Raw genomic sequence first — 26,116 nt, forward strand, 5'->3', positions numbered from 1 at the left:
AAAAAGTTGTTTATGAGATCCTAATCATCTTGGAGGGGTTTGTGTGTCTCAGTGTCCCCAGGGGCTATGTTGTCTAAGGCCTTTTGCCCCCTAGTAGGGTCCCACAAGACAAATTGGTCCTGGGTGAGGGGCCAAACAAATAACATTTCCAACAAATACTATGAGAGAAAGATCAAGGGCACAGTTTACCCTGCCCAGAGGAGGGTTGCTGAGTCCACACCCTGGAACCAGGCCAGGGGAGGGTGCTCAAGGTAGAGCACCCCCACCTTCCAGTTCTTCCAGCAATTGGGATATGGAATGTCACCTCTCTGGTGGGCAAGGAGCCTGAGCTAGTGCATGAAATATCAGCTAGATATAGTCGGGCTCACCTCAACATACGGCCTGGCCTCTGAAACCAGTCTCCTTGAGAGGTACTGGACTTTGTTCCGGTCTGGAATTTCCCTTGGTGAGAGGCGGAGGGCTGGAGTGGATATCCTTGTATCCCTTCAAATTGGTGCCTGTACATCAGAGTTTTCACTGGATGACAGGGTTGCTTCTCTGTGCCTTCAGGCCAGGAACAGGTCCTGACTGCTGTTTGTGCCAAATGACAGTTCAGAGGTGCCCAGCCTTCTTGGAGTGGTTGGGTGGGGTGCTTGAGGGTGCTCCATCTGGTGACTCCATCATAATACTGGGAGACTTCAGTGCTCATGTGGGTAATGACACTAAGACCTGGAGGGGCATGATTGAGAACTGAGTCATGTTCTGTTATGGGACTTCTGTACAAACAACAGTTTGTCCATAATGAAAACCATGTTTGAAAATAAGGATGTCCAAAAGGGCATCTGGCACCAGTATAGGTTAATTCTGTAATCATATCAAGAGATCTGCAGCCGTATGTTCTGGACACTTGGGCGAAGAGAGGAGCTGAGCTGTGATATGGATCAGGTGGTGGGGGAAGGTGCTAGAGAGAGAGAACTGGTGCACCTAAACATATAGTGAGGGTGTGCTGGGAAGGCCTAGCAGAAACCCCAATCTACAAGATCTTCAACTCCAACCTCTGGCAAAACTTCAACAGGATTCCAAGGAAGGCTGAGGACACTGAGTCCGAATGGACCATATTCCACATTATTGAGGCTGCTGCACAGAGCTGTGGCTACAAGCTGGATGGTGCCTGTTGTTGTGGTAATCCCTGAACCAGATGGTGGACACTGGAAGTAAAGGAGCCATGAAGCTGAAGATGTTCACTTGGGCTTGGTTACCCTCTGGGACTTCAGAGGCAGATGATGGGTACTGCCAGGCCAAGTGGAATGCAACTTGGGAGTTGGCTGAAAGAAAAACTCGGGTGTGGGTGGACTTTGGTGAAGCCATGGAAAAAGACTTTCGGACCACCTCAAAGTAATTCTCTTAAACTGGCTGCTCCCTCAGAAAGGTAAAGTGGTGCTTACTCACGTAGTGTATAGTGCTGGTGGGGCCCTGCTGGTTTATAGTCAAACAGTGAGAGGCATACTTCAAGGATCTCCTTAAGTCTACTGACATTCTGTTGGGTTTGGGTACAAAGGGAGTGACTCGCCCATCACTGAGGGTGAGGTCACTGAGGCAGTTAAACAACTCCTTGGTAGCATGGCCCCCGGGGGTGGATAAGATTTGCCCTGAGTTCCCGAAGGCTATGGATGTTGTAGGGCTGTTTTGGTTGACACACCTCTGCAATATCAGATGGGGATCCGGGGCGGTGCAACCAGACTGGGGTGGTAGTTCCCATCTTCAAGACAGGAGACCGAAGGATCTACTCCAGCTATCAAAGGATCACACTCCTCAGTCTCACCAGGAAGGTGTATGTCCAGGTGCTGGAAAGGACAGCTCATCCATCAAACCTCAGATTCAAGAGGAACAATGCAGCTTTTGTCCTGGTCAGAGTATACTGGACCAGCTCTTTATCCTCTCAAGGATATTTAAGTGCACATGGGAGTTTGCCCATCTAATCTACATTGTGGACTTGGAGAAAGTATTCGACTGCATGCCTCAGGGTATCCTGTGTGGGGTGGGGGTGGGGGGTATGGAGTGTTACAGGCCATTCATTCCCTGTATAACTGCAGCAAGAGCTTACTCTGCATTGCAGGCAATAAGTTGGACTTGTTTCTGGTGGGTGTGGGACTCCACCAGGGCTGCCCTTTGTCACTGATTCTGTTCATAATTTTTATGGACAGAATTTCTATGCATTGCCAAGTGGTGGAAGGCTTCTGCCTCGATGGCCTCAGAATCTCATTTTGGCTTTTTGTGGTTGATGTGATCATGTTGGCTTCATCAGGTGGTGGCCTCCAGCTCACACTGAAGTGATTCACAGCTGAGTGTGAAGCAGTGAGTTTGAGGATTAGTCTGAGCCTGCTGCAACCTGCTGCGATGAGCAGTGAGAGCTGGCGTCCTTGTTTCATGGGTTTGTTTTATTTATTGTTTCATTGTTTTAATGGTTTTTAGTGTGGTTTTAAGTGTGCACAGGGCTTTTACAGACTCATGGATCCGATACACCAGGGGTAGGGAACTCCAGGCCTTGAGAGCCGGTGTCCTGCAGGTTTTAGATGTGTCCCTGATCCAGCACACCTGACTCAAATGACTGAATTACCTCCTCAGTCTGCAGTCAAGTTCTCCAGAGTCCTGCTAATGACTTCTATATGTGATTCAGGTGTGCTGGATCAGGGACACATCTAAAACCTGCAGGACACCGGCTCTCGAGGCCTGGAGTTCCCTACCCCTGCGATACACATTGAGCTGCTACTTTTACTATTCCTCCTGTTGTTTGACAGTTGGTGCAACTGAAACCAGGAGGCAATAGAGCAGGATAGAGTTGCTGGAACTGAACTGCATGAGCCCAAGTAGCATGTCAGGCATCATGCTACAGGTTCCAGAAATCATATGAAGAAGTAATGCGAAGAAATCCCATCAATTAGAAGATGTAACATGTTCTTATTTGGCCTTCTGCAGAGACATGATCATACCATATAAGAAGGTCAGAATCTTCCCCAGTAACAAGCCCTGGGTTACAAAATCTGTGAAATCCAGTTTACAGACCAAGAGATGTGCTTTCAACTCTGGTTCTGTTCCTGATTTGCATGCAGCCACTAAGGAGCTGAAAATGAGCATTCTAAAAGCAAAACAGGACTATAAAAATAACCTTGGCTCTGCTTGGTCCAGTATGAAAGCTGTAGCAGGTGTAAGTAACCCAACAAAGGCACTGTCGCTTTAGATGGTTTGGACTTAGACTAAGAATTAGCAAATGCTCTTAATTGTTTTTATTCTCAATTTGATGTACTCAATTTTAGCAAAGAGAGGCAGGAAGTGAGTCATGAACTTGAGGACAGCCATCATTTTAATATTGGATGCACAGATATTGTTGTCATGGTCCTGGGCCATGTGCCCAGTATTTTGTGTTTAGTTCTTTTTTGTTTCTGTTTTCATTGAGCTCCTGTCATGTTTTCCAGTTTGTATTGGGTTTTGTTCATACATCTAAGTTCCTGTCTTATTTTGGTACTGTCTGGTTTCTAGTGCAGTGTGTTTAGTTTTCCTTCCTGTGTCTCCCTCCCAGGTGTTCTTCATCTCCTCGTTACCTAGTGTGTTTATATTGTATGTGTTCAGTCTTTGTTGTGTCATTGTCATCGGTTTTTGTCCTGCGGTCATCAGTCAGTTTAAGTTTGCTCCCTTTGTGTTTCTGCAGCTCTGTTTCCAGCAATAAAGCTGCGTTTTGAGTTTACCACTGTGTCTCTGGTGTTCTGCTTAGAGGTCCTCACTCCTGCCAGCTGCAGTAGTTCATGACAATTGTGAAGGCCTTTTCTTTCATAAAGGCAAACAAGAGTCCAGGACCAGATAACATCTGTGGTCATCTGCTCAAATCATGTGCCAAACAACTGTGTCCGATATTTCATTATATTATGAATGTCTTTACAGACTCAGCAGGTCCCCAGATGTTGGAAGGATGCTGCAGTTGTCCCTGTCCCAAAGTTACAAACTTTGAATGATTTTAGAGCCATTGCACTGACATCCATGGTGATGAAATCATTTGAAGAATTGTTGAGGTCTGAAATTTTAAAGAAGGCAGAGAGTGACCTGGATCCTCTGCAGTTTGCTTACAGAGCACGCCGAGGAGACGCAGTCACTTTACTGAACCTGCTTCTTAAACATCTTGAGGGAAACACGTGAGGATTTTATTCATTGATTTCTCATCTGCTTTTAACTCCATCCAACCCCACGTTCTCACACAGAGGCTTTTAGAACATTTTAATCTAAGTTTTAATCTTGCGGGTTGGATTTTAGACTTCTTAACAAACAGAACTCAGAGAGTGAGAGTGAACGGCACTCTGTCTGATCAGGTCTGTTCCTCCACCGGCTCCCCACAGGGATGCGCTCTGTCAGCTCTCCTGTTCATTCTCTACACAAACGTGTCGTAGCAGCAGGAGGACAGATTCAATTTAAACCTTTAAGAATACTGGGGCCTGTATCCAGGCCCAAAACAATTTGCCAAGAAAATCCAGGATCATTAAAGGGTTAAAGTATGCAAATGATTCAGTTAATGTCAGTCTGCTGATGGGCAGAGAAACTCACCACGGTTCAGGATTTTGTTCAGAGATGAATCCTTTCTGCAGATGAACATCTAAAAAGTCAGAATATGCTCATTGATTTTAGGAAGCGTTCTCAGACACAGGAACTCACTGTTATACAGGGTCAGACAGTAGAATGTGTGGAAACATATAAATATTTTGGCACCATTAATGACAGTAAACTGACTTTTGAGGCAAACTGTGAAGCTGTTTATAACAAAGGGAACCAGCGTCTGCATTGTCTTTGAAAACCGTCATCTCTTAATATTGACAGAACAATGCTGACCCTATTTTATCTGCTTCATTGAAGGAGTTTGATCCTTTTGCTTGGTGGCCAGGTTCAGTAATCTGTCTCTTAAAAATAAGATTTTCCTGAACCAGTTAGTGAAGTGGTGCAGTATGCTGAAGGGACAGCTGCAGTTAAAGCCAAAGTCTCTGTACTCCAGGCAGGTACACTGTGAGTTCCAGCTTCTCCTGTCAGGACATAGATATAAAATGCCCAAATGTAAAACCAAGCAGTTTTAATAAAAGCAGTTTTGTTCCTATGGCCATAAGTTTGAACAAATTTTAACCCCATGCTGTGTTTTTACGCTCTTATTATGTTTTATCATGTTTTGTTTTGTTTTTTTATTCTATTTGTTCTTATATGTATTTTTTTTTAACATGTTGTGTCTGAGCTTTTTAAATATTTAATCATGTCTGTATTTTTATGAGCTGACTCACTACACTGCACAACAAATTTACATTTTGGGTACAAATAAAGGAACTTGAACTTGAACTTGAGGCCATGGTCCTCAGCCACAAAAGGGTGGAGTGCCCACTCTTGGCAAGGGACAAGTTGGGAGGAGTTTAAGTATATCAGAGTGTTGTTCATGAATGAGGGGAAAGGGGAGTGGCAGATTGACAGATGGATCAGGGCTGCAGCTGCACTGATCTGGCATGGTGAAGAGGGAGCTGATCGTATCAGCAAAGCTGTCAATTTACCAGCTGATTGACATCCTTAACCTCAGCTATGGTCATGTTAGATTGTACAGTAATCTGCCCCCCCCCCCCCCCCCCCCACACACACACACACATAGTTTCACCACGTCCCCCAGCAACAGCCACCTTACTTTATTATTTACTTGTTTTTTATTTATTTTACAGCCACTGTGTTGCTGCTACCAGCTACTATTATTGTGTAGAGTTAGTTAGTTAGTTAGTGTGTATATAGTGTTACTGTGTATATATTGTGTATATTGAACTATTGTGTACATTTTTGAGTATATATATTGTATATTTCATATTTTATATTGCACACTGTGGCTCATGGGAAACACAATTTCATTTCTCTGCCTGTTTTGTACATTCAGCAGCAACTGTCACAGTAAATAACATAAAACTACTTCAAGTCAGGATTCATTTTATTTTTAAGATTCACAGTAGAGTTATGTATGTATATATATTATTATAGTAGCTTATAGTAGCTAGGTAATGTAAAAAATATAAACTAGAATACAAAATAAAAAAAGACAAAAATATTAGAGTACAGTATTAAATGTAAAGGAAAATAAAAGTATACAAAGTGTCTTTGCAGGGAAGGGATGCAAAAATGTTTATCTTCTTGTATCTGACTGAGTCCTCACACATGAATGAGAGCTTGAAGCCATTTATAATTTTCTTGTTTGTTTCCTGTTTGTTTGATATGTGTGAGAAAATGTTGGTAGCTCCTAAAAATAAAATGACCTTTCTTTGTATTCATATGAATGAACCTCTCCTAATAACGCTCCTTTGCTTGATAAGCTTCTCTCTGTGTCGTATCATGCTGCTGATCTTTTTTTCACCGTTTCTTAATTTGTGTCTGTCTTGCTCTAGATTTTATATGAGCGACATGATGGTGACTAACTAGTAATGGTCACATAAGTTATACCATACCATACCATCTTTATTTATAAAGCACTTTAAAACAACCACAGCTGAAACAAAGTGCTGTACATTAAAACACAAATAAATAACAATTTAATAACTCTTTCAGGTTAAAAAAAAAAAAAAAAAAAACAGTTTAAAACTAGATCCCGCTGGAGTTAAAAGCCAAGGAAAAAAGATGGGTTTTAAGACGAACTTTAAAAGTGGACAGTGAAGGGGCCGCTCTAACCTGCAAAGGCAAGTCATTCCATAACTTAGGACCAACAACAGAGAAAGCCCTGTCCCCTCTGAGCTTCCTTCTTGATCTTGGTACCTCCAAGAGCAGCTGGTCTGCTGACCTGAGAGACCGACAAGGTATGTAGGGGTGAAGAAGCTCAGAGAGGTAAGGCGGGGCAAGATTGTGCAAAGATTTAAAAACAAACATAAGAATCTTAAAATGAATCCTAAAATGTACAGGCAACCAGTGAAGTGAGGCCAGGACAGAGGTCATGTGCTCTCTCTTTTGAGTTCCCATCAAAAGTCGTGCAGCATCCCAAACACTGCTCATTCCAGGTCTCTCCCTCAGTCCCTCAACTGACACTCAGTGCAAAGCCAAACGGTAATCCCTTGTTGCCTAATGAGGAGCACACACAGATGCACACGAGCAGCCTGACGTGGGGGGTGGCTGTAGCTCAGGAGGTAGTGCAGGTCATCTACTAATCAGAAGGTGGGTGGTTTGATTCCTGGCTGCTCCAGTCTGCATGCCAAAGTATCCTTAGGCAAGATACTGAACCCCAAGCTGCTCCTGATAATTCATCAGTGTGACTGTGTAGAAAGTGTATGAATGTGTGTGTGAATGGGGGAATGAGACATGATGTAGTGCTCATGTAGAGTAGAAAGTGCTAAATAAGAACTAGTCCGTTTTCTATGTGAGGTTCAGCATCCATGCACTGATATTAAACAAAAAACTCTCTCAGTTCAATCCAAGACTGAAAAGAGACCGTTCAGGCCTTTACTCTGTGTTTGTGTGTCTTGTAATACTTTGGAATGCCGGCCGTGCTGAAGGATTTCATATCCCCTAAATGTCTGTAGAGTGGCCCCTCACACACACACACACACACACACACATTCTTTAGTATAACAGAGTCTTGGCTAGACTTCAGCAAGGAGGCAGACCCCCTGCACAATACTGCCTTTACACTTCACCAGTGTTGTGTGTCTGTGTCACTGTTCAGAGCCTAAGGCCTGTTCAGTAAGTGTCACTCCATCTCTCACTGGGTGCCAAGTTATTGTGGCTGAAGCAGCTCATACTGTGGACTGGGTTCACCTCTGCACTTCTACCCATCAGGAATGTGCAGCCCTGAAATTCTCGCCTGATTTGGCCCAGAAAACAGAATCAGCTGCAGTGAACTTCTGAAGTAATAATCTGTAACAGTTTTAAAGCAGGAGAATAATTTTTGTGCTTTAAGAAAACATGAAATCAGTTTTAAAAGAGAAGTGGAGTGGTAATGCCTTCAAAGTAACACATTACAGATTACTGTAATACATTCAGTCATTGCAGAACAGTTACAATTATGCCGTTACTTGTGTTACCAGTGGTGTGCAGTGACTTTGACAGAAACCAACCACACACACACACACACACACACACACACACACACACACACACACACACACACACACACACACACACACACACACAATCATTAACATCTACATACGTATTTTGCTGCCTGTTATTCTTTTAATTATAATGATGTAGCTGAATTGTAAAATAATATTACTTATATAGTCAAATATATATTTACTATATTACTATATTATATACTATGTTATTAAAAGTGATTTCCTAAGTATTTTTCTACAGAAAAATGTGCGCCATCAGTGCTGTGTGTATTAACATTACTGCTGAAGTTCTGAGGCTGAGCTCATTAAACACATCATGCTCTGTTTAATCCTGTGAGGACTGCATATCTCTGTTAATGAGCTAAGAAAAATAATTATACATCTTCATTTTTATAAAGGATATTAAAACATATTAATAACAAAAAAAAATCATAGCTTAATTAACAGGGTTGAGCACCATGTGACCTGATTAACTGTCAGTATCTACAGGCAGATTAAAATATTAAGATTAAGATTAAGATTAAGATTAAGATAGTGTTTATTTGTCACATGCACAGTTATACACAGTACAATGCACAGTGAAATGTATTTTGTACCTGCAACCATATATACACACACATATAAATAAGAAGAATAAAAATAAAAAAAAGTAATTCACACTATACACTATACTCTATATACTATACACTATACACACTTTTACGTGGAATTATAGATTATAAATTATAGATTATAAATTATAATATTTACATTGTGCAATAATGGTCCAGTTAGGGCTCAGAGTTGAGCAGACGGATGGCTTGTGGGTAAAAACTCTTCTTCAACCTTTCAGTCTTAGTCCTCAGGCAGCGGTAACGCCGGCCTGATGGGAGCAGGGAGAAGAGAGAGTGTCCGGGGTGGCTGGGCTGTTTTAGGATCTTCATGGCCCTCAGCCTGCACTGCTTGGTGTAAATGTCCTGCAGGTTGGGGAGGGTGGTTCTGATGGTCCGTTCAGCTGAACGAACCACCCTTTTTAGGGCCATGAAGTCCTGCTTGGTGCAGTTTCCCATCCAGGTGGTGAGGCTCCCACGCATGATGCTCTCGATGGTGCAGGTGTAAAAGTTCCTGAGCACCTTGAGTGGGAGCTTGAAGTCTCTCAGCCGCCTGAGGAGGTAGAGACGCTGTCTGGCCTTCTTCACAGTGATGTTTATGTGATGAGTCCAGGACAGGTCCTGTGAGATGGTCACTCCCAGGTATTTGAAGGTGTCCACTCTTTCCACCTCAGCACCACTGATGACAAGTGGATGGTAGTCCCTCTGCTGCTTCCTGCTGAAGTCCACGATCAGTTCCTTCGTTTTGCTGACGTTGAGCAGGAGGTGGTTCTCCTGGCTCCAGTTCTCCAGGCGGGAGACCTCTCTCCTGTAGGCTGTCTCCTCATTGTGAGAGATTAGTCCCACAACAGCAGTGTTAATGACAAATGAAGATGGTGTGTTGGCAAAACAACTAATTGAACTTTGCAATCAAGTCAAAGTCAAGGTCAATCAAGTGAGTGTGTCATACAAGCGCCAAAAATATAGCGGACTATAACAAAAGACCGAACAGAGATGAATTGTTCAACTAATGATCTTTATTTCACACAGAGTTAGAAACACAGAAACAGTGTGTGGGGCACTGGAAAGACATGGTTTCATTTGTGAGATGTGAAAGGTTGGATTCAGGCATTCAGCAGAAAGACTGATAACGGAGTCAGTCTCATTAGGTCCACTTGTTATGTGGGGCTAACTTCCTGGAAACAGATTTTAGAGGAATATCTTTAGTGAATAACCAAACCTTTTGGCCGTGATGGTAGCAAGGGGTTGGAGTCCACCAGTGATTGGCCAACCGCAGTGTAAAGAAGAGCAGCCCAGGCCTGTCTCCACATCTGGCGACACCCTTGCAGATGCTGTTGCACAGAAGGCACAGGCAGTTCCTCCTTCAGAGCTGAAAACACAGAAGATCAGTGGCCCAAAAATATACCTCGAAAGGAGAAAGTCCTGTAGCACATGTAGTCAGAGAGTTGTGTGCATATTCAACCCAAGTCAGCTATAAGCTTGAGGTGGATGGGTTATTTGCAATGATACAGCAAAGGGCAGCCTCTAGTTCTTGGTTGAGCCGTACTGTTTGGCTGTTGGTTCGGAAGTGAAAACTGGAGCTGAGGCGGGTCTGTACTCCTAGTGCCCTACAGGACGCTATTCACACAACAGAAATGAAAGACCTGCATACTCCCTCCCCACCCAGCTGGAAGTTGAAATGTTGGTGCATGTGTTGGAATATGTGAGCGTATGAAGTGTAAAAAGTTAGTATGTCTGTATGAAAACTAGAGCGCTATTAAAATTGAGGGGACAGATGTCTGATGAGTACCTGAATGCATATCAGCAGCCCCCCCCCCCCCTCAAAAAAAAAAAAAAAAACCCTCAATGTCTAAAGTGTAAATAAAACTGAGGGCAGACAGCAGGGAAGTGGCAAGTGGGGACACTTCAGTAGTCTTTCTGGGGAACATGTCTGCCCCACGACACCTTATGTATATGGTGAAGTGTCGTTAGCCAAATTGTTTACAGTGTAATTGAAAGGGGGAGAGGAGGGTGGCAACGCGGCACAGCGAGCAAAGACATGTTGATGGCCCTGCTCACTGTGGCCTATATTCCAAACATGCCCCACCCCCAAGGCCCTACATGTGTGAGTGATGTGTAAGTAAGTAAGGACAGCACCCCAGAATAACACCAACCCCGAGGACAGCATCACCGCCCAGGTGCAGAAGGCAGCCCCTAACACCAGTCAACCACAGATACACACATACACACACAAGAAAGGGGACAAGACAAACTGGCCTGAGTCCGGAACAAGCTGCTCCCATCCCTCCTGTGCTGTCCTACAACTGGGGACAGCCGCTTCATCACCTGATTGCCCTGCCCCCCCAGGGGACCAGCAGGCATCCCCAAATCCCTGAAGCACAAACTGGATGTCCAACGTGGGCCAACCCACCCCACCCAGGGCTGTGGCTGAGGTGGAACGGACCACCCCCCACGCAGGAAGGGACCCTGCCAGGAGACGTGCAACCTCAGGCACCAGGGCCCCAGACCCCGCACCCGGACAGGCGCAGGAGTGGCCAGCCACCTGGCCCAGAGCCTGCATCCTCAACTGGGGTAGACCTACAGATGCCACAAAGCGGCAGTCACAGCCCCCCAGTGCCGTGAAGTCCACAGATGCCCAAAGTCCACCCCAAGCCACCTATATGGAGACCACAGCCAACCACCCCCATTAAGTAATGGAATTGATCAGTGGGAACCAGAGAGAAGTGAATTTGTTTAATTGTTTTTTTAAGGTGGCAGACATTCTCACTAAATTAATATGATCTAAAAGTAAACTTCTAAAATTAGTAACACATAAATTATTCTTTGATTTTCAGTTCATGAGGATAGTTTTCTTAGTAATAGATAATGCAGTAAGAATTATGTGTAATATATTTGATTCTCTATCTAATTCACTTACATCACCCAAAATGCACAGTGTGGGTGAGGTTGGGATATCACAACTAAACCACGTGAATAAGTTTTCACATATTATCTGACAAAACCTCTGAACAGGCGTACAAGATCATGTAGCATGCATGTAGTTCTCGGCAGTATTGCCTGCACAGTAGGTGCATATGCTTGAGTGTGTAAGACCCATTTGGAACGTCCTCTGTCCTCTATAGTGGGTTCTAGTTTTATGTTGTATAAGTTGTAAGTTTGGACTTTTTGTCACGTTGAAAGTGTTTAAACAAATTTGTGTCCAGAAGTTTTGATCAGGATTGATAGAGAGATCATGTTCCCATTTTGCAATTGGCAGAGAAACCGAAACCTCAATATTTAACAGTAGCTTATACGGTTTTGATAACAATTTAGGAGTACAGACAGTTAGCAATTCTGCTACCCATGTAGGCATTTCTAAATTTAGTTGAGTGGGATTAAATTTTGCCTGTATGATGGACCTCAATTGCTGATATTCTAGAAATTTACTGTTGCTGATTCCATATTTTGACATAAGTTCTTGGAATGGAATAATATTCCCATCTTGAATAGCATGCTCTAGATTTTTTATACCCTTATTTATGTTAAAACTTTTAAAGCAGTTATGATGCTTAATGCTGGAGCTAATGAAGGGCAGATCCAAAGTTTTGATTTTTCCACAGAGTGCTTGTTCTATCTAACAAACTTGATTTGATCCATTTTGAAACATATTGCAACCTGTGATTTAACTGAACCAAGTCTGAGACTTTGGTGGAAAAAATCATATCCAAACATTTAATGTTGCCTGACTGTAGTGTCTTCAGAAGAATGGTTTGTGAGATCTCAAGAAAAAGTAATAGATCATCAGCATGTAGTTGCAATCCCTTTAATATTTACTTTTTGTTGGATTGTTGCTGCTAGTGGCTCAATGAAAATGACAAATAGTGAGGGAGAGAGTGGGCAGCCCTGCCTGGTGCCCCTCTGCAGACCGAAGCTTTGGGAAATGAGATTATTTGTTCTAACATGTGCGTTTGGGGAGCTGTATGGTGTTCTGATCCAGTTTATGAAGGATGAAACAAATCCAAATTTGTGTCGAACTGCTAATATAAATTTTCAATTTACCCAGTCAAACACCTTCTCTGCATCTAAAGAGACAACTGTGGTTTCTAGTTTGTTAACAGTAATCTATTACATTTATTATACTGCGTGTATTATTGGCTGTGTGTTGACCCTTGATAAAACCTGTTTGATCAGGGTGTATTATGAATGGAGTAACTTTTTTCTAATCTTTTGGCAAAGCCTTTGCAAATTATTTTAAGGTCTACGGTTATGAGCGAGATTGGGCCGTAGCTGATGGGAGTGTGGGGTCTTTGCCTGGTTCTTTGCTTCCCAAAGAACACATGGTGATATTCCAGGCAGATCATTATTTTCTAAATATGCTGACCACTCCTTTTTGAAATAATTAATGAAATCTTGTTTTTAAGTAATGATGTATTAAATCTCAGTTCCTAACTGGTGGTGTGACTCTTTTCTGTGTCAGAGATCACTGATGGTGATAGGATCAATCTGAGTGTCTGTGATATCCATCATGATGGAGCTGCTGACTAAAAGTAGTCTAAGTGGGAATGTGAGTGATGTACTGGTGAAAAGAAGGTGTGATCCCTGAGAGTGGGGTGATGGGAATGCCAAAATCCTTCAAGTCCTGTTTAAGAATGTCTGCAGACTCCAGTTCCTTTGACTCAGTGCTGCACTGAATCTGTCAGTATCAGCATTAACACCAGGCTGAAGTCTCCTCCTGTTATAAGTGTGGAGTCACAGTGATCAGAGAGTGAAGTGAAGAAGGTATGAAAGAAGGAGGGGTCATCAACATTTGGTCCATATATGCTAGCAATGCATAAATCTATATTCTGAATAGATAAAGTATTATAAATCTACCTTCTGGATCCACTGTAGTGTTGCTAATGTTGAAGTTTATCTTTCCAATAATCAGTATGGCCATGCCTCTTTGTTTGGAGTTTTAGCAGGCTGAGAACATATGAGGAAACTGTGGAGAGGAGAGAGTGTGTGCAGGTGTTTTGGACACGTGTCTCCTGTAGAAACACGTCGGGCTGTAAATCATTTAACTGATTAATGATTTTTAACCTCTTTTCCCTCAAACCAACTCGTACATTCATGAGACAAACCTCAGGCATGTGTGTGTGTGTGTGCATACTGTATGTTTGTGTGGCTAATCGCAGCATTAAAGAAAATGCAGTCATATTGCTGAGTGCAGAAAACAAAGAGCAGGGTGTGAAAAGTGACATGAAAAAACAACAGGGGGGGAAAATACCAAAATAAAATAAAACAAAACAAAAAACAAAATAAAACAAATGAGCAAACAACAACAACAGTGATTGATTTGGCATTAACTGTTCTCTGTAGATGTGCCTATTACCCCAGTTACCTAATGAAAATGAGAGTAAGAGGAGAGAACCAGAAAGAAATGTGGACACAGAACACCTGGTTGATCAGTACTGCCATGGTGTGTGTTTTTGCTCTCCGTTCACAAGTTTATTAACCGCTACATGTGAACTTTTCTGGATCGGGATCAGGACTTTGCATCGCTCCAAGATTTCCTTTGGAAACTGATTGTTCAAGCTAAAGTCAGTTCCTCTCAGCTCTTCTTGTTTATAGTGTAAGAATTTGGCCACGATCGGTCTGGATCTGTGTCCGTCAGGTTGCTTTCCTCCCAGGTGGTGGACTCTATGGAAGGCGATGCTGTTCAGTGTCCTCCGGGAGCTTCAGGTGACTTTGGATAAACTCCTTCACTGTAGTTTTTGGGTCCTCCTCTGCCTTCTCCGGGAAAACACGAGGTTATCCCTCATGCTGCGGTCCTGGAGTTCGATGATGGTTTCTTTAATTTTTTTATTTCCTTCTGAGAGCTGGGTCGTTTCCTTGGTGAGGGAATTCACCGATTCCCTGAGGACGGCGTTTTCAGCAGCGAGTGTTTCCACCTGCTGCTGGCTGAACTCTATAGATTCCCTCAAGGCCTGAAACTCCTTGTAGATGATTTCCACGAGGGCCAAGTGGGTGTCAAAGCTTGACAGCTTGTTGTTAATTTCCACAATATTGGTAGTAGGTGGTGATGCCGTCTCGGGGGAATCTTCGGGGTGGCTTCTTTTTGTGGACGGAGTTCCTTTGCTGGTGGAGGGAGTCGGTGTCTTGTCCATTTTCCCCATGACGACTCGCTCAAAGCACTCGTTGATATAAAGCAGCAAACTGTCCAGGTCCTCATCACCGTCCTCTAGATTGCTGAAGATGATTGAAATTAAGCTAGAAAGCTATATATATATATTTATTACTTTTAAGGCTGTTTAGTAATGAGTTGGCAGAAAAAACTAATCATGCAAGTAGTTAGAGTCTGCCGAGATTCAGGAAGTCTTGAGGTACTACAGCACAGCGTCTGCTCTCCTTAAGCCTTTGTTAATGGAAGACGGACAGGCCCATCAAAGTGAGACACACTACAGTTTCCAGTGGCATCCAAGGCAAGTGTGCTTTCAGCCAATTGCAGCCACAGGATGGCAGTAATGTAAAGGATGGATGAAAAGAGGCTTGATGACAGCATGCTGAGATGAAACTGTTACAAAGGTTTGGGTCTTTTCCTTCCTGCACTTGCGCTCCAAGCAGCTGATTCCAGTCAATGTGCCGGGAGAAGGAAAACGGTGGAACTGTTTTCAACTTTTCTCCACAACAGAGGAGACGATCATGGTCTGTTCTGAGATATCTTTTATTATAGTTCCTGGTTTGTTTCTTTATATTTATAGACCTTATTTCTGGTTCTGGATTAGTTCTGTTCATGGGTGCGCTGATATTTCCTGTTTTTATAGCTCCTGTGTGTTCCTGCCTCCCTTGTGCTTCTGTGTCCATCTGTCTGTTTTGTCTGTGTCTTGTGCTCATGGTTGTCTAGTTTCCCTGTTTTAGTTATCTTCTCTCTCTTAATATGATTTTAAGTTTTTCATGTGTACTGTGTTTAATGTGTTCTGTGCTGTGTCAAGTCTGCATTTCTGTTTCCATGTTTACTTCCTGTTTGACTCCTTTGTATTGTGTGCTTGTGTTCAGCTCTGCTTCCCTCGTCTTGCTCTCCCCTGCTGTCTCCACTCTGCCTGATTGCCTCATGTGTCCCCGTCTGTTTTTGTCGTCTCTGGCTTCCCTCATGCTGTCTGTTCCCTAGCTCCGTGTTTTCCCATGTTCTTTCCTAGTTTCCAGGTTAATATATTTCTGGCTCCCATCCAGCCCTGTGCATATTTAGTATTTCTCCCTGTGAATAAACTAAGTCTACTCCTCGTCCTGCATTTGAGTCCAAATCTGCCAGCCATACAGCCGTCCCCTGGCAGAGACGTGGACATTACTTTTATTTTTATTGCATGAAAGGACTAGAACACAGTGGTAAAGTATAAAAACAACTGCATAATACTGCTCACACATCATTGGTTCTTTGTGTGTATCTGCACAGACAGCTTGTTAATGCCCAGAGTGATGCTGAAGCTGTTCTGTTCCAGCAGCCTCAGCTGATCTTTAAGCCTCCATTTCTACATGTGCATGTTTAGATGGGGGGGTGGGGGGACGGGGGCTTTGAAGTCTCTTTGGACTGGTTTTGCTTTTCATTGTTGGTTTTGTGTTCATATGTAAACATTAATAGAAACATCTTGTGTGTTGTCTTTAGGATAGGGATTTGTGTTGTATGTGGGACAGAAGCTTATGTGACATTTCAACTCATGGAGGAATTTACTGAGCAGAGTAACAAAGTACTTTCTCCAGGGGGTAATTAAATGATGTACTGCATTACTTTTAACAAAAGTAATGAATAATGTGGATTTTTTTCAGTAATGACCCCCCCCACACACACACACACAAACACCTGTTAGATATAAAGAATAAGCCTTGAGTTCCATAACTGAATCTCTCTATCTTCAGTGAATCAGGTTTCCTATAGAACAGGGATTTCAGTGTTTATAAGATTCATCCACACATCACTTTTCTATTATTTTACCACGTCCAAGTCACAGCAGACCTGCCCAGACTTCCCTTATCCCAGCCACCTCGCCGGTGTCTCCTCCCGTTACAACATAACCCAGGTAACTCACCGAGGAGGCGTCCTGTCAGATGCCTGACCCACCTCAACGGCTCTGAGCCTCTCTCAAATGACTGAGCTCCAGAGTCCAGACACCCTTTGGAGGAATCTTATTTCCAGTACTTTGAAGATAACTACTTGTCGTCATAAATGAGGAGAAAAAAGATGAACCAGTAAACCGACTTCTTTGTTCTCAGCTTTCTTTTCAAAACAATAGACAAGGTAGAGAATGAGCATCAGTGCAGACAGTGCACCAGCCCACTAACTCTGCAGTACAATAGCAGCAGCCCCTGTAGTATAATGAGACCGCATGAATATTACACCACATCAGGCACATATTTGAACCCATTATATGGTGTTAAATGACAAGTTGACTGCTTCCTAAATCATTTGGTGTTCTTTGCTGACACTAAGCAGAGAAATGTGCGACTTACCAGGATTTTGTGGCAGCAGTCTCAGCGTGGAGCTGCAGACTGCTGCTTCTAAAAGCTCACAGACGTGTGGGTTCATACATTTTACATGCAGCTGTAATAGCACTCAGGCTCTGCCAAGCATAACACACACACACACACACACACACACACACACACACACACACACACACACACACACACACACACACACACACACACACACACACACACACAGAGTCATAATTGCATCCTTATAAGTACCGACAGACCATTGTGGTGTAGTTAACTTATATTTGTATTTGGTTATCTGAGTCCTCAGAATCATAAGCAGGCTAATATAATAATAAAATTATTTCATTAAATGCAAACTATAAATTATTACAGCAAGAGACAGTACAGCAACCCCCTCAAAAACCCAAAGGACTGTTTTTCAGTATTCTATTCAATTCAATTCAATTCAATTCAATTCAATTCAATTTTATTTATATAGCGCCAAATCACAACAAACTGTCGCCTCAAGGCACTTTGTATTGTGGGTAAAGACCCTACAATAATACAGAGAAAACCCAACAGTCAAAACGACCCCCTATGAGCAGCACTTGGTGACAGCGGGAAGGAAAAACTCCCTTTAACAGGAAGAAACCTCCAGCAGAACCAGGCTCAGGGAGGGGGGGTCATCTGCTGTGACCGGTTGGGCTGAGGGGAGAGAAAGACATGCTGTGGAAGAGCGCCAGAGATTAATATCAATTAATGATTAAATGCAGAGTGGAGTATAAACAAAGTAAATAAGGTGAATGAAAAGAAACAGTGCATTATGTGAACCCCCCAGCAGACTAGGCCTATAGCAGCATAACTAAGGGATGGTTCAGGGTCACCTGATCCAGCCCTAACTATAAGCTTTATCATAAAGGAAAGTCAAGACCTTGTATGTGAGGAGAAGGATTTTAAATTCTATTCTAGATTTAACAGGGAGCCAATGAAGAGAAGCCAATATGGGAGAAATATGCTCTCTCTTTCTAGTCCCTGTCAGTACTCTAGCTGCAGCATTTTGGGATCAGCTGAAGGCTTTTCAGAAAGCTTTTAGGACAGCCTGATAATAATGAATTACAATAATCCAGCCTAGAAGTAATAAATGCATGAATGAGCTTTTCAGCATCACTCTGAGAAAGGATGTTTCTAATTTTAGAAATATTGCACAAATGCAAAAAAGCGGTCCTACATATTTGTTTAATATGTGCATTGAAGGACATATCCTGGTCAAAAATGACTCCAAGATTTCTCACAGTGTTACTGGAGGCCAAAGTAATGCCATCCAGAGTAAGTATCTGGTTAGACACCATGTTTCTAAGATTTGTGGGGCCGAGTACAAGAATTTCAGTTTTATCTGAATTTAGAAGCAGGAAATTAGAGGTCATCCAGGCCTTTATGTCTTTAAGACATTCCTGCAGTTTAACTCATTGATGTGTGTCATCTGGCTTCATTGATAGGTAAAGCTGAGTATCATCTGCATAACAATGAAAATTGATGCAGTGCTTTCTAATAATACTGCCTAAGGGAAGCATGTATAATGTAAATAAAATTGGTCCTAGCACAGAACCCTGTGGAACTCCATAATTAACCTTAGTGTGTGAAGAAGACTCCCCATTTACATGAACAAATTGGAGTCTATTAGATAAATATGACTCAAACCACTGCAGTGCAGTACCTTTAATACCTATAGCAAGCTCTAATCTCTGTAATAAAATGTTATGGTCAACAGTATCAAAAGCTGCACTGAGGTCCAACAGGACAAGAACAGAGATGAGTCCACTGTCAGAGGCTCTAAGAAGATCATTTGTAACCTTCACTAATGCTGTTTCTGTACTGTGATGAATTCTGAAACCTGACTGAAACTCTTCAAATAAACCGTTCCTCTGCAGATGATCAGTTAGCTGTTTTACAACTACTCTTTCAAGAGTCTTTGAGAGAAAAGGAAGGTTGGAGATTGGCCTATAATTAGCTAAGACAGCTGGGTCAAGTGATGGCTTTTTAAGCAGAGGTTTAATTACAGCCACCTTGAAGGTCTGTGGTACACTAGCCAACCTAATAAAGACTGATTGATCATTTTTAAGATTGAAGCATCAATAATTGGAAAGACTTCTTTGAACAGTCTAGTAGGAATGGGATCTAACAAACATGTTGCTGGTTTGGAGGAAGTAACTATTGAAGTTAACTCTGAAAGATCAACTGGAGCAAAAGAGTCTAAACAAATACCAGCAGTGCTGAAAGCAGCCGAACATGAAGAATAATCTTTGAGATGGTTATGAATAATTTTTTCTCGAATGTCTAAAATTTTATTTGTAAAGAAATCCATGAAGTCACTACTAGTTAACGTGAAAGGAATACTCGGCTCTACAGAGCTCTGACTCTTTGTCAGCCTGGCTACAGTCCTGAAAACAAACCTGGGGTTGTTCTTATTTTCTTCAATTAATGATGAATAGTAAGATGTCCTAGCTTTACGGAGGGCTTTTTTATAGAGCAACAAACTCTTTTTCCAGGCTAAATGAGCATCTTCTAATTTAGTGAGACGCCATTCCCTCTCCAGCTTTCGGGTTATCTGCTTTAAGCTGTGTGTTTGTGAATTATACCACGGAGTCAGGCACTTCTGATTTGAAGCTTTCCTTTTCAGAGGAGCCACAGTATCCAAAGTTATACGCAGTGAGGATGTAAAACTATTGACGAGATAATCGACCTCACTGGGAGCAGAGTTTAGGTAGCTGCTCTGCACTGTGTTGGCACCAGGGTTATTATAGTTAACGAAAACGAACGAAATAACGAAAACTGAAATTGAAAAAACATTGTCGTTAACTGAAATAAATAAAAACTATAATTAAAAGGAAAAAACGATAACTAATTAAAACTGAATTGTGAGTTTACAAAACTAACTAAAACTAACTGAAATTATCGATAAACTGACTTTCATTTACTTGTTTTTTGGGGGGTTTTTTTAAGCCTTGTGGATTGATATGAAATCATTGTTTCCGCTCTCTGAGTTTAAGCTGGGAGCGCCACAGGACAACTGTGTGAGTGCGTGCGCATGTGCGTGTGCTCACCGCGCTGGTGAGCACACGCACATGCGCGTGCGTGCGTGTGCTCACCGCGCTGGTCCGCAAAGTAATGGCTGCGGTCTGCCGAGTCCCGTATGGAGGTTCTTTGAGTACAAACACCTGCACACGACCACAAGGTAATTAACACTCACAATCCAGCTACACAAGCATAAATGTGGACATGAGGTCGGCAAGTTCCGTAGGTTGTGTACAAAGACCCTGCAAGTTTAATTAGCAGCATCTAACCAAGCTAGCTCCAAAACAGAAGCAGCTTCAGGTGGTGAGAACATCAGGATGCAGATGGATTTGAGCTTTGACTCCTTCAAAGAGTTTGTTTTTGTTTAACACCACATGTAGGCGTTATTAATCTGCTGCACTGATGCTGAAGTTTATTGTGGAGTTTATTGTAGAATTTGAGTTTGGGAGTTCATGTTTTTCTTTGTTTCTCCCTGGTTATGCTCATGTGTGTCCTTAATATTACACAAATTTAGCATGTCTTGTGAACAGTTGGTTGTTGACTATATTTCTTTAAACTGTATCTTTTGTCAAGTTTTCATTACACAATAGTCACTTTTGCGCCTTGAATCTTGCACCTGATTAGGTATGAAAATACTAAAACTAATACTGAAACTAACTGAAACTAACTAAAACTAAGCATGAAACCAAAAATAAAAACTAATAAAAATGAGCAAAACCACTCTGAAAACTAATTAAAACTAACTGAATTAGAGAAAAAAAAGTAAAAACTAACTAAAACTAAACTATAATGTAAAATCCAAAACTATTATAACCCTGGTTGGCACTGAAGAGCATAACAATGAAGGAATTAGATCCTTAAACTTAGTTACAGCACTTTCAGAAAGACTTCTACTGTAATAAAACTTATTCCCCACTGCTGTGTAATCCATTAAAGTAAATGTAAATGTTACTAAGAAATGATCAGACAGGAGGGGGCTTTCAGGGAATACTGTTAAGTCTTCAGTTTCTATGCCATATGTTAGGACAAGATCCAGAGTATGATTAAAGTGGTGGGTGGGCTCCTTTACATTTTGAGAGAAGCCAATTGAATCTAACAATAGATTAAATGCAGTGTTGAGGCTGTCATTCTCAGCATCTACATGGATGTTAAAATCACCCACTATAATCAAAACCCAAGAAGTAGAAGCCTTCACTCGTCACATTAACTCAGTGGATAAATACATACGTTTTACCAGGGAGGACACCAGAGATAACAAGGGAGGACACCAGAGATAACAAGTTACCTTTCCTGGACTGTGCGGTGCTTATCGAGGAAGATGGAAGCCTCAACATTGAAGTTTACCGGAAGCCTCAACATTGAAGTTTACCGGAAGCCCACCGGAAGTTTACCGGAAGCCCACACACACAGACCAGTATCTCCTCTTTGACTCCCACCACCCTCTGGAACACAAACTTGGGGTGATCAGGACCCTACAACACCGTGCGGAAAGTGTTCCCTCTAAGGCAGAAGGGAAGCATAAGGAACACACACACATTAAGAAAGCCCTCAAAACATGCGGTTACCCCAACTGGGCCTTCATCAAATCAGCTAAGATGCACAGGAATGAAGGCCAAACACAAACTACAGAGAATAGGAAGGACAAGAGGAACAACATTGTCATCCCATATGTGTCAGGCTTGTCAGAGAAACTCAGAAGAATTTTCTCCAAGCATGACATCTCAGTATACTTCAAACCAAGTCACACCCTAAGACAAAAACTGGTTCATCCCAAGGACAAACCCGCCAAACACAAGATCAGCGATGTAGTGTATGCTGTTCAGTGCAGTGAAGAGTGCTCGGACCTCTACATTGGTGAAACCAAACAGCCTCTTCACAAACGAATGGCACAACATAGAAGAGCCACTTCGACAGGACAAGATTCAGCAGTACATCTGCATCTGAAGGAAAAAGGGCACTCTTTTGAGGATGCCAATGTCCACATTTTGGACAGGGAAAACAGATGGTTTGAAAGAGGAGTGAAAGAAGCCATCTATGTCCACTGTGAACAACCATCATTGAACAGAGGAGGTGGATTACGTCACCAACTTTCCCCCGCTTACAGTGCTGTCCTGAGCTCCCTTCCCAGACGTCTCAACCCCCATTCACACCTTTGTTCCAGTGACCTCAATAGGCCACAGGAAACAATGGAGCGGAGTCCTAAGTTGGTTTCAACTGAAACCACTGATTAAATATGACCCACGCCCCCTTCACACCTGGGCACATGTGTTCAAGCACATGATCAATAGAGGGTCATAACCACCTCCAGGGGACTACGCCCACAGGGGTTTAAATACCTGGGTCTCTCCACCATTTGGTTGAGAACTGAAGAAGCCTTTCGGATGAGAGGTGAAACGTCTTCAAGAAACAAAAAGAAGTCCAGTCGCCTTTTTCAAGCTCCAGAGATCACCCACTATAATTATTTTATCTGAACTGAGCACTAAATCAGATAAAAAGTCTGAGAAATCAGACAGAAACTCTGAGTAGGGACCAGGTGGACGATAGATAATAACAAATAAAACAGGTTTTTGATTTTCCCAATTAGGATGGACAAGACTAAGAGTCAGGCTTTCAAAAGAATGAAAACTTTGTCTGGTCTTTGATTAATTAATAAGCTGGAATTGAAGATTGCAGCTAATCCTCCTCCTCGACCTGTGCTTCGAGCATTCTGACAGTTACTGTGACTCGGAGGTGTTGATTCATTTAAACTAACATATTCATCCTGCTGTAACCAGGTTTCTGTAAGGCAGAATAAATCAATACTTTGATCAATTATTAAATCATTTACTAATAGGGACTTGGAAGAGAGAGACCTAATGTTTAACAATCCACATTTAATTGTTTTATTCTTTGGTGCAGTTGATGAAGCTGTATTATTTATTGTTTTTGAATTTTTATGCTTAAATAGCTTTTTGCTGATTTTAGCTTTGGTTTTTGGTGGTCTGGGAGCAGGCACCGACTCTATGGGGATGGGGTTTAGTATGGAAATAATAGTGTATGTAATGTGTGCATGGCAGCTGTTTCATTCTTTTCCTTCATTTTAAGGGCTAAACAATTAATAGATCATTCACAGCCACAATCATTACATTAATACAAAGTCTTAGTTTGTAACACTCTGAAGAACCAATATGATACTTGAGTACTCACGTTTTCTGCTACTGCAAACTTTATCTGTCAGACGCTGATTTTACAAAATAAAGAGCAGCTAATAAAATGATGGAAATTATAGATTCATTGATCCAACAATGTTTCACTGAGTTAAATGCACCTCAGCCAGCTGTGTGAGGACTGCATCACATGGAGGACCTCCCGTAGATGCAGGAGCACTTCTCCTTCACATAGTGCTCTGTGCACGCATGTGTGTGTGCGCGCGTGTGCATGTGTGTGTGTGTGCGCGTGTCTGTCTATAATATATTGCCAAAAGTATTCACTCACCCATCCAAATCATCTTCTTTGTGAGCTTCATGTTCATTATATAAGACAGTAAGATCCAGTTACCCCAAAGTGCCACTTAGAAACGACGCACACGTAATAATGTACATATGCTACAATCATTATGGTAAGATTACAATATGTAACACTATATTTGTCAAAGACACTGTTATCTTTAATTCTTTTTACTGTAAAATATTATTCCTGTCAAACTTTGCTTTTTTATGTTTCAGAATGGTTTTTGCCCTAAAATAGCTACAATGTTATTAGTTATAGTTATTATTTCTTTAGACATTTTTACCATTTTTATAGGTAATGAGAACAGTGTGAAAAAAGGTTCAAACCTAACTGAAATTGCTGGTAACTATGGGGAAATGACAAATGTGTCCAAATTGTTGGATCACAGCATGTTTTTGTTTGTTTCCATGTACAGAAGTATAAACACACAGTTTAAAGCCAAAGACAGGACCACAGTGGACATTTGTTGCCTGGAGTTATTATAGATCGTCGTCCTCCTAAAATAAAAGCTTACTTTTTTAACAGAAATGTTATTTTTGCCTCAGTCATCATAATCTTCGTGTTTGGCTCAGTTTGGTTCACCTGCCGACAGAGGTCAGTATCGATGATCGACTCCTGCGGTCAGCTGTTCTTTTGGAGGCGCCGCGTTGTGGGCTTTTATTTTGAAGGCAGACCATTTTCCTGTAATTGTGCGCCTCGGCGTCCTTAATTGACGGGACGGTCTCCGCTGACCCGGACTTATCAGTTCCTATATGACCGGGCTTCCCTCCACAGGGGGTTCATATACACACACGCACACACACACGGACACACACAGGCTGGACTAGAGACAAAGAGAGAGAGAGAGAGAGAGCGCCACCAAATGAAAGCGTGTCAGCGCAGAGGGCAGCGCGCACACTGAGGAGGGTTTTTTAAATCCCACATTTTTATGGATCTCGGCTCTTAAACACTTGAAGACTTTCAAATAAACATGCGCTTCCTGGGAGTCTCTCTTTTACTCGCGTACCTTCTCAACAGCAGCCCCGCCAGCGACGTGAGCCACAACGACTATTACGAATACTACGAGCAGGAGCAGCTGGATGAGCCGGTGAGTGCCAAGTTGTTTGAGGGGCGCGCATGTCTCTGCACACATGCTGTAAAGTTTCCATGGATGGAGACCAACCTGTGGCTTCAGAGGGGGGGTCCCACTGAAGCACAGGATATCTCTGCTTTGGTCATGCTTTGAAGTTCGGGTTAGCATGTGATCAGCTGCAAAGCTCACACACTTTGTGTTATTGTCAGCGTCACGGACGGACCAGAGCTCACTCGGTTTCGTGTTGCTTACCGTTCACTGACATGCAGTTAGTCCACAACACAGCAGTGCAAACACAAGTCCATCATCTGACAGGAGCTGCCTCCAAACACAGCAGTATGTGAAAGGTCAGATACAGAAAGGCCAGACAGAGAAGGCTCAGCGCCGATAACCTTTTTCAGGTTGTTGGCATCACCTGGACAGGTGGACTGCTGAGCATCATGACATAATCCCACTGTTGTCCAGTTGAAAGATGGATTCTGGATGTCTCTCTTCTATCAGCTCGACTTGTTCTCTTTAAGATCTGCAGACTAAAACATGGAGCCCCTGATGAGGGTGTCAGAAATCCAAACCAGGCTTGGGTGAAATTTCATTGAAATGTTGTTGGTTACTGATTTAGAAATATAATATATCATTTGCAATATTTAAAAAATAAATAAATAAATGAATTTGTATTATTTTAGAGCCCCTGATATCATTGAAAATATCACTTTTTAGTAAAAATCTACTGCACACTTTTGGGCAAATTATAGAAAAGCAAGTTTACAATCTGCAGCTAGTAGTAGCAGTAGAAGTAGTAGTAGCAGTTTATTAGTAGAAGTAGTAGTTTTACTAGTTTTTTGAGTAGTTTAATACTGGTAGTGAAATGAAGGCGGAGCTTCGCTGCAGGAGTCAGTAATGAACTTTATTGCTGATTGGCTCTGAAAATGAAGTGAGCGCTCATCATCATCACCATGCATAATCGTTCATACCTCTGCCTGCTTTGTTTCTTTATAGAATCATTTTCTTTCAGTTACATGTTATTATTTTTTATGATTTTTGTGTTTTGTTTTATTTTGCAAATCTGGACTAATCAGTGTGGAATCAACACTGCATAGCCACCATTTACTGTCAGGTTGCTGGTTCAATTCCAGCCACAGACATAAATCCCCATTGGGGCGTAAGGAAGGACATCCGGCATAAAAAAAGGCAAAATCCCAAACCTGCAGTGTCCCGCTGCGGTGAGCCGATGGTAGCTGCTGCTGTTGTTGAGTGTGTGGGGGGGTGACGGTTGAGCCTAAAATTCCATCTTTCCGTCAGGTGGAGGTGTTTGTGGATTGCAGGGACTTTGTTTATAGTTATTTACAGTAAGTGTAACGTCCTGGAGAGGAATATTACAGTTCTTTCTG

The 26,116-nt window shown here is 42.3% G+C and overlaps 1 protein-coding gene across 1 annotated transcript in view; it reads left to right on the plus strand.

Moving 5' to 3' along the window:
- Nucleotides 1-24,395: 24,395 nt before the first annotated feature.
- vegfc (vascular endothelial growth factor c) overlaps nucleotides 24,396-26,116 on the plus strand; it is a 116,138-nt gene continuing 114,417 nt past the window's right edge. The window contains exon 1 of the mRNA XM_030724644.1: nucleotides 24,396-24,743. Coding sequence (XP_030580504.1) covers nucleotides 24,627-24,743 — 117 coding nt within the window. The 5' untranslated portion in view covers nucleotides 24,396-24,626. The remainder of the gene's footprint in view (nucleotides 24,744-26,116) is intronic.

This window comes from Archocentrus centrarchus, unplaced genomic scaffold (assembly GCF_007364275.1).
Source record: "Archocentrus centrarchus isolate MPI-CPG fArcCen1 unplaced genomic scaffold, fArcCen1 scaffold_38_ctg1, whole genome shotgun sequence".
Taxonomy (NCBI): Eukaryota; Metazoa; Chordata; class Actinopteri; order Cichliformes; family Cichlidae; genus Archocentrus; species Archocentrus centrarchus.